The 12068-nt window shown below is 47.0% G+C and overlaps 6 protein-coding genes across 6 annotated transcripts; 3 read left to right on the top strand and 3 right to left on the bottom strand.

The window, feature by feature from the left end:
* Positions 1-521: 521 nt before the first annotated feature.
* YALI1_C13565g (uncharacterized protein) lies at positions 522-995 on the bottom strand (the record flags this gene model as incomplete). The annotated part of the gene is made up of 1 exon (XM_068282268.1): positions 522-995. One exon carries the CDS (start codon positions 993-995, stop codon positions 522-524), a length of 474 nt encoding a protein of 157 aa, XP_068138369.1.
* Positions 996-1435: 440 nt separating this feature from the next.
* On the top strand, positions 1436-3688 carry YALI1_C13560g (uncharacterized protein; the record flags this gene model as incomplete). Its single annotated transcript, XM_501654.3, has 1 exon — positions 1436-3688. The coding sequence occupies one exon, from the start codon at positions 1436-1438 to the stop codon at positions 3686-3688; it is 2253 nt and encodes a 750-aa protein (XP_501654.3).
* Positions 3689-3836: 148 nt separating this feature from the next.
* On the bottom strand, positions 3837-5217 carry YALI1_C13522g (uncharacterized protein; the record flags this gene model as incomplete). The annotated part of the gene is made up of 2 exons (XM_501653.4): positions 3837-4138; positions 4974-5217. The coding sequence occupies 2 exons, from the start codon at positions 5215-5217 to the stop codon at positions 3837-3839; spliced, it is 546 nt and encodes a 181-aa protein (XP_501653.4).
* Positions 5218-5906: 689 nt separating this feature from the next.
* On the bottom strand, positions 5907-6416 carry YALI1_C13510g (uncharacterized protein; the record flags this gene model as incomplete). Its single annotated transcript, XM_068282267.1, has 2 exons — positions 5907-6257; positions 6324-6416. The coding sequence occupies 2 exons, from the start codon at positions 6414-6416 to the stop codon at positions 5907-5909; spliced, it is 444 nt and encodes a 147-aa protein (XP_068138368.1).
* A 388-nt stretch (positions 6417-6804) lies between these two features.
* On the top strand, positions 6805-7239 carry YALI1_C13506g (uncharacterized protein; the record flags this gene model as incomplete). The annotated part of the gene is made up of 1 exon (XM_066094213.2): positions 6805-7239. One exon carries the CDS (start codon positions 6805-6807, stop codon positions 7237-7239), a length of 435 nt encoding a protein of 144 aa, XP_065950285.2.
* A 74-nt stretch (positions 7240-7313) lies between these two features.
* YALI1_C13500g (uncharacterized protein) lies at positions 7314-7697 on the top strand (the record flags this gene model as incomplete). The annotated part of the gene is made up of 2 exons (XM_068282266.1): positions 7314-7419; positions 7498-7697. The coding sequence occupies 2 exons, from the start codon at positions 7314-7316 to the stop codon at positions 7695-7697; spliced, it is 306 nt and encodes a 101-aa protein (XP_068138367.1).
* Positions 7698-12068: the final 4371 nt, after the last annotated feature.

The following is a 12068-nucleotide window of genomic DNA, read 5'->3' as shown; positions in this document are numbered from 1 at the left end:
CCTCCTCCCCAAACTCGTACGGACATCGGTTGTCGTTCGAAGAAGAGCCCATTTGGCCTGGCGACGAGAAAATGTACAAAGACGACCAGGAGAGGACTTTGTGCAGCTGCGGCGGGTTTTTGGGGGCCTGTTGCTGAACCTCGACAGTCTGGAGTGTGCGAATCGGATTGAACCCTCTTCCCCGTCTTCAGACCAGATGTTGTTCGTGTCCGACATTGGCATGGCGGCCTGGAAATGCTGCGGGCCTTGAAGAAGGAGGCAGCCGTCCAGATATGGGGCGAGGTGAAGATGGTGCAAGAGGAAGATGGGAGACGGCAGCTGGAGTGTCGCCAGCCTCTTCAAATCCGCTTCCTTAGTGGTGAGCAACGGCTTTTGCGACATGTTCAAGGTCGTCACAGATCTGGGGGCTCAATTGGGGAAATCATGAGTTAACTAAGCAAGAGCAGATCACAAGAGTACTTATTAATGGACATTGAGTCTGTACTTGTGCTTGCAGAACAGCTGGAGGGGTTGATTTGGTGTCAGTATACTCTAGAATACTCGACTGTCGTAGAACAGTCTAGATAAACGGCAAAATATATCCAATTGAAGTGTGTCACGTAACAGAAATCAGGAAATGGGCCGGTTTCTTTTCTTCTTGGTCGTTTTGTGAGGTTGTAGACATTCTTTTCTTCCTTATAGTACCAGAATGGACTGGACATATCGGGGTGGTAGAGAAGAGCAGTAAAAGAACAAAAAAGAGGGAAAAAGCAGAAAGAAATAGAGAATAAGGAGCTGACAACGAGGAAAAAAAGAGATTCTTTTGACAGGAACGGTTCCTTGTACGTGTACAAGTACTTATACAAGTGTCTGTATTCCAACCACCTCCGATCTGCCAAAGTCTCAACTGAATCACGCAAAAATGAAGCTAGAGATTCAAAAGTGGTACCAGAATGACCACCAGATTGAGACGGTCTTAATGATGTAGTGACGATTTCAGTAATACCAATATCCATCTAGTTATGATCAATGTTATGTATGTCGCGAAGTAAGGTGGCCGTGAAAAGTTTCAAAATGCGAAATGAGACCTATTTATACAAGAAAAAATGAGAAGGATAGTATTATTCGACTCTCTTCTTGTGTTTCTGCTCCAAAAAACGCGTATTTTTCTCGTTTCAACGCGTCTTCTCCACCGCTGAAGATTTAGTTCACATCACCAAGTAACTTAGTTGGGTTTCTTAACAACACATATTGTCAATTATCTGTTCGAACACAGGTCGGATTTTATTTCTGAAAACAAGGATCATGTTCTCTCCATTGAGACAATCCGTCGTCTACTATCACCATCGTTTTTATCCACTTTTCCCGCCGTTCTCAACACTCCCCAAAATCTCCCCAAACTCTATCACCACTCTAACATCACTCTCAGCACCTTTCATTCACAACTGCTGCGACAATGGACCATCGAGACGCGCTGGACTGGCTGCTGAACGAAATCCTGCCGCGGGACCCGGTTTTGTCGCTGGCGGACTACGACGAGATTCTGAATCACGTGCACGACATGGTCTGGGCGGGCCACACCAACGGCCCCGAGTACGACGAGGTGCTGCTCAGGGTCCAGAGAGCGGCGCCTGAGTACCTGCCAGGTGTCAACAACTTTCTGAACGTGATCTCCGTGCTGCTGGAACAGTTTGGAAACGGCCCGGCGCTGGTAGATCCACTGGAAAGACTCAAAGACAGACTGCAAGGCGGCGGATTGAGTGTGTTGGAGGAGGTGCTGGGGGAGATCAATGGAGATCACAAGAAGACACAAAATCAACAGCAACAGCAACAGCAACAGCAGCAGGCGGCGAAAATGTCACGTGACAACACTTCGACGACCATGGATCCACTCCAAGATCCGTGGTCGACTCCTCTACTACTGGACGTGCCCTACATCATCCAGGGACTGCATACGAAATCATACGAGTGGACTGCCGAGGGCATTGAGATGGACAAAAACATGCCGATTCAGCTCGTGAGTCTGGTGAGTGAGGCGCTGGAACCAGCGCTGTTGTATAGACAGATTAGAGAGTACCTAGATACTCCTACATCTGGTCTGACGGCTCAAGCTCTGAAGGGGGTGGTTGAGCAGGAGTTACGCAACTATTTGGGGGTTGTTTCTGTGTTGGAATCTGAGATTCGCAACAAGGGCGATGTGACTCTCCGTAGGTGTGTTCTTTTGCTGAAAGAGGCCACTTTGGCGCTACGTGTTTTGTTTGGTCTACTTCGCGACTGTTCGGGGCTATTGGGTGGCCAAATTTTGAGCGTGGTGTACAAATTGACGTTTGACGGTGAGGAAACCGTGTCCAAGTTCGCCTCCCGAATCCTCATTCTCATTTCGGCCTCTTGGAACGGTATTCTTCGGCAATGGCTGAGCCATGGAGTGTTGAACGATCCCTATGGCGACTTCTTTGTCACGTTCAGAACGTCCGAATCCGACGCTGAGTACCAGGAGCTCATCAGACAGGGTAAAGGAGGCGACAGGAGCGGGCTGTTCACGTTCGACAAGTCCAACATTCCCGAGTACATACCGGAAAAAGTTGCCAAACAGATTTTCGCGACCGGAAAGTCGCTCTATTTTGTGCGAGTGGACTGCGGCTTAGCCAACTGGGTCGAGAGACGCAAAGTCGAGCTGACGGCCGAAGAAATCACCGATCTACGCGTCTGTGGGTCGCTCAAAAAGCTCGTGGACTCCATTTATCAGGAGGTGGTGAGTTACCTCAACACTGTGCTTCGCGACAAGTTCCATCTGGACGATCATCTCCAGGGCATCAAGAGCTATCTTCTGATTGGCCAGGGAGACTTCTTCCAGACATTGCTGGACAACATTAGCCCTACTCTGGCGCGTCCAAGCAACACGTTGTTCAGACACGACCTCACATCTGCTCTGGAGGCGTCGATTCGCGAAAGCAACGCGCGGTTTGACAAGGAATGGGTTCTGCGAAACCTGGACGCCAGAATCCTCGAGCTGGGACATGGAGCTCTTGGATGGGACGTGTTCACTCTCGAGTACCACCTACAGCCGCCGCTGGAGGGGATTCTGATGGGGTCCATGGAGAAGAAGTCCTATCTTCGAATCTTCAACTTTTTGTGGCGAATCAAACGCGTTTCGCATGCGCTCAACAATGGCTGGAGACGCATGCGAATCCAGTCCTTTGCCAACCCGCAGAACTCGCTGTCGACAATCTGGCCTTCGCTGCGGTTAGCCATGGCCCAAATGATCCACTTCATCAACGAGCTGCAATACTACATCATTTTCGAGGTGATTGAGACGAGCTGGACCAAGCTACAACACAAGCTGGTGACCCAGGTGACGGTCGACGAACTGCAGAACCTCCACCAGCAGTTTCTACAAGACATTATGTCCAAGGGTCTGCTACACACCGACAATCTGGTGGCCGATCTCCATTCGCTGCTCAAACACGCCATCAAAATGTCGGGACTTGTGGACGGGGTGTTTGAGATCCAGTACCAGATTCTGACCGGTGCCGACGGCGATTACGACGACAGATTGGAGACACTGTCTGAACAGATTGCTCTGGTTCAGAGAGGGTTCGAGCAGGGGGTGGTTTCACTGCTGAGAGTGCTGCGAACGGTGAGAGACGAAGATGTGCAATTTCTGACCACGCGTCTGGATTTCAACGGATACTATCATAGCAGTGTGTGACGATACACGCACACTATGACAATTTATTTATAGATAATGTTACTATTGTATTGTATCAACTCTACAAGATGTACCGCGTTGTCTTGTACTCCACTCGTTGTTAATAATAAGACGCTTACAGCATGGCCTTGGTGGCCAGAGGTTCATCTCACTCGAGAACAACGGCGTCCATCTCGACCTGGAAGCCAAGAGGAAGGGCGGCAACACCAATGGTGGTTCGGGCAGCCCGGTGCTGATCAAAGTACTTTGCGTAGACCTCATTGATCTCGCCAAACTTGCCCATGTCGGTCACGTAGATTGTCACCTTGACAATCTTGTCCCAGGAGGAGCCGGCCTCGACAATGATGTTCTTGAGGTTCTCCAGCACCTGGACGGTCTGCTCCTGCAGAGAGCCCTCGTGCTTGGATCCATCGGGCTTGAGGGGGACCTGTCCGGAGACATAGAGGAAGCCTAGGTTAGTATGGTAATGAGAGTGGGTAGTGAGAGGCCGCAGTTCTCGAGCAGACAACCTGGCATATAGTCACATCAAGCCACAGGTATCGAACGGACAACCGCGGATTGGAAGAAACTGATTGCAACATAAAACCTTCACAAATCTGCGATACAAATAGCTGTCGCAAGCGATGACAATCAATCCATGAAGACCAATGCGACAGTCGTGTCCACGACACAAGACAGAGGGACACGATGTTGATTGAGAACACGGGAGCAACGTCTACAATGAAGCTCGTAGTAGACCACGGGAACCTAAAGACATGACGCCATTCTAGGAAGGGAAGGTTATCCTCTGTCCAGGGCAATGACAAGCAATGACAACTTGCAGCGACAGGATCGGAAAGATCAATCGAGTCACGCCCAGTCCAATCGAGTCACGCCTAGCTCAATCGAGTCACATCCAGCCAAATCGAATCACCCCCGAAGTCTCAATGCGCAAGTGTCATCTGCCGACGTCTGCATCAATGTCACACCATGCAGGCATCATCAATAGCGATTACGATATCACTCAATTGACCGATCCACATGGACGAGACAATTGGGTGGCGTCGCGCGGCAGCAACTGTGCTGACTATCACAAAGACGTCACACAGTCCCTGGAGTCCATTGTGTCACTCTGAGCCTGTCTGCGGCAATGGCATGAACATGAACATGGCCTAGCAATGACTATCACAAAGACGTCACGCAGTCTCTGGGCTGCATTGCGTCTCACTGAACCAGTCTGTGCAATGGCATCGAACAACACTCGTGCTTTGCACTCGTAATTGTACTCGCCCTCGTATGTACTCACCTCCAGCCTTGACGGCCTGGGAATAAGCGGCCACGGGCTTGGGGGCCTTGTCGGTGTTGAAGGGAACGGCAGACATGTTGATTTGACGGGTGTAGGAGAGAGGTCGGAGATGGAAGGGTTTATAATACTTGTACCTGAGATATGCGGTGGCTCGGTGCTGGCAAAGTGACTCAGTGCGCGGGGTTAGGGTAGTGGGAAGGACCGGCCTGGATCGGAAGAGGGCTCGAAATGGGGCGCTGGACATATTGGAGTGATGGCGGCGACGAGGCGGAGACGATGGTGGTGTCTATTTTTCGACTGCGTGTCTTTTGCTTCTGCTAGAGCAATGTCTGGACTCGAAGTTGCTGAGGTGGAGTAATTAGACATTCACTAAAACTGGCTTAAGTTGGGACTCGGTTATAAGCGCATGTGGGGTACGTCATGATATAAAGAATAAAAAATAATAAAACAATGAATATAACTGAATAAATAAAAAGGAAGAATGAATAAAAATGAATGAATATAGAGGAATATAGATGAATGTAATATATAAATATATAAAAGATGGTAAAAACCTGTTTAGGTATTTTATTGAAAAAAACAATAAAAACCCTATCTTTATTAAATTAATTAAATTAATTAAATTAATCAATAATAATAAAATCTCTTAGTACAAGGCACTGAGGGGGAGGCGAGATGCAGGCACCAGCATGGTACGTGTTGTGGAATCCAATTCCGGAAAACCGCGGTATTTATTGGTTGTTAAGGGGGCGGCATTTTCGTTTTGTTTTATTTTATTTTATTTTATTTTATTTTTATTTTTATTCTTTTAAATTTTCTTTATTTAATTTAATTTTATTTATACACCACTACTCACTGGGATATGCTGGATTTATTTGCTTACTTTTGTTGAGGTTTTGATGAGGTGGACCCGCCTTCCTAACTGGGTGACGGTCATCTCACAGACGACTGCCACAGACCCGAAACAGACAACGTGGAATAGTCATTCTCCAGAAAACACTTGCTTTCAAACCATTCATGACTGGCCACCTGATTAAACCAAGTGATAACTGCTTTTATTCCGGAACAGGGCCCCGACGCATGTTCTACCTGGCACGCATCTTGGAAGACGGATGAAGCCCAACTCAAGGCGGCTACAGCATTGTTGCAATGGTTTTGAAGACCAGGGAGGAACCCATTGTGTCTAGCATTCTCATCTGTTGAGTTTTCCCTGAGCCCCTGTCCCTGAGCCTCTGTCCCTGAGTCTCTGTCTCTGAATCTCCAAGCCTCGTGTACTATACTGCACTTGGAGTCGATCCTGAGGAGCAAATGGAATACAGAATTCTACTCAGACCCTCAAGCTCTTATCACCAGTATGTGGTATTCTGTACCAGCTGTGATAATGAGTCGGTGCTTTGCAACTGTGCAATAATGGCTTTTACTCACATTGTGCGATGAAAACATTGTGCGACGAAAACATTGCTGAAGGCTGTGAAAGCCCAAGTGTTTCTAACGACTACGACAGAAACGTCAAAGAGACGTGCGCCTGAACTGTTACCATCTCTGCACAACCCGACGACGCTTATCTCCTGTGAAGTGTGGGCATTATCTTGATCATCGTGCTGACGGCCTCTTCCGGTTCCTTCAACAATCCAGCTCCCACTCCAGCTCCATCCCACAGCAGTCCAAGCTCGTGCCTCGATTCGGCCATAGAGACACAAGTTTCCTGTAGACACAGCAGCCTCCAAGTTCAGACAGAATCCTGAGTGTTGGTTGTAGCTCTGGATGTGGACTTTGTTCGTCCAAAAAAGACCAAGTCTACGACACAAAGACCCTGAGTCTAGTACACACAATGGAAGGCCCTGTCAAAACGCCAGATAGCTATACAGTCAAACAAGTTGTCGGTTATCTAGATTTGACGGCTCCTACAGGCGAGTTTTTGGTGTACAAGTGGCGACCAAGTTTCGAACTGACCGAAATCACCGGCACTGCAAAGGTACAAACAACACCGAATCAGCCTGCGGCGGCGCAGAAGCAGCGCGAATCCAGAATTCTACCTCCGTTCCCACACTCGGCTGCCTTGTTGGATATTCCAGGCAGATGGTTGGCGTATTGTTGTGATGCTCCGGATCTCGACCGTGTACCAGGACGTTTGCTGGAGCGAGTGCTTGAGTCGCTATCCATGACTGCCGTCTCGTCGCTCAAGTCGCTGTTCGCAGCAGGCTCCCGGCACTACTGGGGCTACGGGTCGCCGCAGACAGCACCGCCACCTACAAGGCAAGTCTGAGTAAACGTTTGTGGAACCTTCTGGGTCCAAAGCCGCCCGTTGTAACCGTGATCGATCTTCAGACTGGAAAAGCAATGTGCTCTTTTCTCCCCCATCAGGTCTGCCTTTTCTCTTTCTGTCACGATCTGTCAACTGCCAAAAGTGTTGAGTGGAATTGGTTCGTCCCCCAACTGAATAAGAGTCCGGTGTAAACCAGTTGAGGATGAAGTATTGTTTGTGGGATTGTGTGAATCTGCGAAACTGTCTTTGATCAACCAGCCTGGAGTCAGTTCATGTCTAAAAGTATAGTACTGTACAGTTCAGTATGTACTTGGAGTGTACATGGAGTTTCCACCATCTTCCCGATTCTCTCAACCTTGCCTAGTCCCTCGCAGTTGACTAGGCCGCCAATTGAATGGTCTTCGCTGACAGGTTCCAGCAAAGAGGTCTATGCGGTAGTAACTTCTTGTGTGATATGAGGAGTTGTGAAATAAATAACCAGCAATACTAAATCAACCGTGTCAAAGCGCGGATTTACGTGTATTTACGACTTTGCAATCCCCCAAACAGCCCCCCGGACCCTCTCAACGTTTTTTTTTAAGTAATGTCTTAACAAAAGTTGATCTTTATTAAGTATATCTCCACTAAATGCACTGAAGAATGGAATTCAAAAACCACCCAAGTATTCAAAACTTGTATGACAACAGGCATTTATTTGGTTATATTAGTCATCAAACTGGGTCCCATGTATTACGTTCCATACTTCTTATAATACCATCTCTTTTGTACCATCAAATAGGGACCCCCAGCACAACATTTTTCCAACTAAGACTTAACTAAAGAAGGGGGAAGGAGGGAAAGGGAAAAAAACAACCCACAACAGAGCTTGAAGCAGTACAAACCACTTGAAGATCTCTATACGAGGTCAATCTCAGGCAAAATGTCTCTATCATGGACTTTCGGAGACTGTAGGAAGACAAGCACCCTCAGACCGGCCATTGCTGCATTTGATGCGGTGTTTTATAGCACCAGTAGCGACAGTGAAGATAAAAGAAATGTAAAAGCAGTTGTATAACATCTTTGACTGTTTCTATGATTATATATGATGTTTGACTGTTTCTATGGCTCTTGATGGCCAGATATATCCCTGTAGTCCTTCCTTCAGCCAATCTTTGACTGTAGTCGGAGTCGATAGAGCTCGAGTAGAACCACCAGAACACCAGAATAAACAGTGTCAGGCTTGAGTCACCTTCATCCAAGTCTTCTCCATCCAATCATCGAGTAGGACAAGAGAGCTACTATGAGAGTCCGCACATAGACACTCAGACTAGCCCTGTGGCAGAGAGGCTGTTCTGAGTGGTATTCAGAACGTATTGTCGTATTCACGTATTGTCGTATTCACGTATTCACGAATTCATATTGACGTATTCACGTATTCAGGACATTTCTGTGACCGTATCGCGACTCTGAACATCTCTGCGACTTCTTTCTTGAGGCTGTCTTCGTCTCACTGAGAGTCTCACTGAGAGTCTCACTCTGAGCGTCTCAGCACGTCTTCATCAAGAGCAATCTTCCTAGAGGGACTTTGTCAAGAGTCTGGAGCATTTTGAATGGTCAATGACCCTGTCCATGGTTGACCCTATACCTGGCTGACCTGCCCTGGCTTACCTGTCCATGGCTGACCCTATACCTGGCTGACCTGCCCCCGCTTACCTGTCCCTGGATGAACTCATCGATGCTCAGGACGCAACAACCTCTCTCCTGTCTGCTGTCCAAAAGCAACATCCAAAAGCAAACAAGTCTGGCCGACCCAAGCCCAACATTCACTCGGACACTGCATCCGAGCATACATTCTCACGAGATCCGCAGCAAAGGAGAGTAGGAGACAGGAGAGGAAGAGTACGGGAGAGTAGGAGACAGGGGGAAGAGTGCAGACCGTCATTTCTACGATAGCACAGGTGACGAGACAGAGATCTCTGGAATACGACGAGTAGGGGAGTGGGACGAATAGGGGGAGTAGAACGAGTGTAACCAGAGAGACAAGTGTGACTAGAGAGACAAGCGTGACTAGAGAGACAAGTGTGACTAGAGAGACGAGTACAACTACGAGAGTGACTCTCACCCTTTTAACTCTCAACTCTCAACTCCCATAACTCTCAGCTCTCGAGTTGAAGTCTCAACTCTCCAACTCTCTGAGCTTGTATCTATTAACCAGCATTCTGAAGGAAGGAGACACGGTGGTTTTACATGGAATTCGGGCTGGTCCCCCATGTCCCATTCAGGTGCAATTCAGACTGATGATATGTTAGAAAACAGTCAATTGTACTGTACTTGTCTAGATCACCTTGTCAAAGACATCTCCACCGTAATAATCATTTTTCCCACCGTATAAATCATTTTTCACGTATAATCATTTTTCACGTATAATTCATTTTTCACGGTATAATCATTTTCACGTATTAATCATTTTTTCACGTATAATCATTTTCACCATATAATCTATTTTTCATTCTTTAGTTTCTCCTCCCCAAGTCGTCATTTGGCCCTTGAAAGAGCAGTGATCCTTGAAAGAGCAGTGATCCTTGAAAGAGCAGTAGAATCGCCGTAACATTGATCACAGATCCTACCTATCGACCACAGATCTCGACCAGTCATCGACAGTCACACTCACTCCTAAAAATAGAACAATTAAAATTCAATATCCGAGCCGCAGGAAACTCAGGGGGGGTGGAGTGGCGAGAGTGAGCACCAAGAGCGGGAATAAAGGGCATTTTCAGTCCGGTTCCAAATCACGTGAATTTCCATCTCCACAGACACTCGCACCGGTTCTGTATAGCATCTCTTGACGGTTCTGTATAGTATATCTCTTGACGGTTCTGTATAGCATATCTCTTCACGGTTCTGTATAGTATACCATCTTCAACCCCAATTGCCCTTATACTACCCCCAATTATGCATCTACAGTGTATCGTGCAATTATCATGCAATTGTATTGTGAAAGAGTGACAAATGTACAAATGCGGAACTATTTTTCAGCATCCATCTTAGCTCACATCAACTATGGCCTCTGTAGATACGGCGGCTGTGCACCTGTCTCCATCGCTCTATCTACGCGATATGGTTTTGACATCTCACGTCTCAAACGGTCCTGGTGGTCTTAAAACGAGGTTATCTAGCCAGCCCGCGTTTGTTATCTTTCTTTCTTTGCATTATTTCTTTCTTTCTTTGGATTTTTCTTTTGTATTATTTCTTTTCTTTTTCTCTTTTGTATTATTTCTCTTTCTTTTTCTCTGCCTACCAGCCCAAACCCAATCTGCGCAAAAATGGCACAGGAAATGCGGCGCCAAATCGAGCCAGAAATGCGCAAATAAGGAGCCCCGAACCCAAGTGGCGCCTGAAATACCTCTTGGCATCTGTATTAAATAGGAGCATCTGAATAGCCCTGCATTTTAGCCTTTGGGGTGCTGGCTATAGCGCGTACAGCCACTAGTGGCAGTTAGTGGCAGTTTATAATGAGGGATTTACTGGATAAAAACCACCCAAAAACACCCTTGGACGGATATTGGTTCAATTTGAGTCACGTGACCCACCACACGTGATCTGGTCCAGGGGAATGGCCGATTCCGGCCCCCTCTGGGCATTCTGGCTGTCTGCTGTGTTCTCCAGTGTCTCCGAAAACTGGCGATGTTTTACCCGAATAGGAAGGCGGTTGGAAATGTTATTTTAGGAACAGAAATTCAAAAAAGAAATTCAAAAAAGAAATAAATTAAAACAAGAGCGTCCAAGCGTCAAAGTCTGCCTCGCATATACTATCTGGGGTATGACGGGAAACGGCGATCTAGCGACGGGTTGGGGAGTGGGCAGTGGCAATATTCGGATAAATAGTCGATTTGAAATATGGAATTAATCGACTGAACAATGGTCGCATGGACACCCCCAATCAACCAATCAACCACCAATTCACCACCCATCACGCTCAATACCCCTGTGTAACGCTAAGAATATTAGTGCAAAGCCTGGAGTTCTATTTCGAGAACGGGGCTATTTCGAGAATGGCCAAAGTTTGGAATACGCCAGGTTTGGAGGTTGAGGTGAGAGGTTGGTGTGCTCAGGTGGCACTGGCAGCTACTCTATGGCATAGATTCATAGACAACTTCTTCTATACGGCCAAATGAAATCAAAAGTGCAGCAAACGGCAGGTGGTCGACAAGTAGCTGATCTATGCCGGACTTATAATACCACCGAGCTAGTGAGCTTGATTTGTGAGTGGTGTACGAGCGTGTATGGGCACTATAGTCGTCGTTTCAGTCTACAGTAGTTGGGGTGGAGCTCGGTATGCTATTTCTGGAAGAAAAAACAAAACAAAACAAAACAAAAACAAAACAAAAATGTTGAATAATAACCAATTGCACTTACTTAATATTAATAATTTTTTATTTATCCGCACAACACCTCTTTCTACTCGCACTCACCAAATCCATCTGTTTTTGCCTCCTACCAATATAGTCCCGGCAGCCGTTTCTCCATTTCAGTTCCATTTTCAGTTGCAATTCCATTTACCCCTTTGAGCGTCTGGTTTAGTTCCATTGTGCCCCTTTCCAACTAACGTGTCTATTTTTGGACCGCAGACAAGTGCAAATAGCTCTCCATCATCGCTTCAGCCCCTTCTGGTGCCACCACCCGCTTCTCCGCGCCTCCCATTTCCGCCCCTATTGCTGCCATTTTATCTACAATGACATCATTATTTTTATACTTTTCACCTCATGCACAAATATGCATACCATCACCCAACCAGCATAAACCTTTTTTTTTTCTTTGACCACAAAACACAAAATTCAACTCTATCACAT

The sequence above is a fragment of the Yarrowia lipolytica genome, chromosome 1C (genome assembly GCF_001761485.1).
Source record: "Yarrowia lipolytica chromosome 1C, complete sequence".
Lineage (NCBI taxonomy): Eukaryota > Fungi > Ascomycota > Dipodascomycetes > Dipodascales > Yarrowia > Yarrowia lipolytica.
The sequence above is the reverse complement of the archived record's forward strand: the minus strand, read 5'-3'. Positions and strand labels throughout refer to the sequence as shown.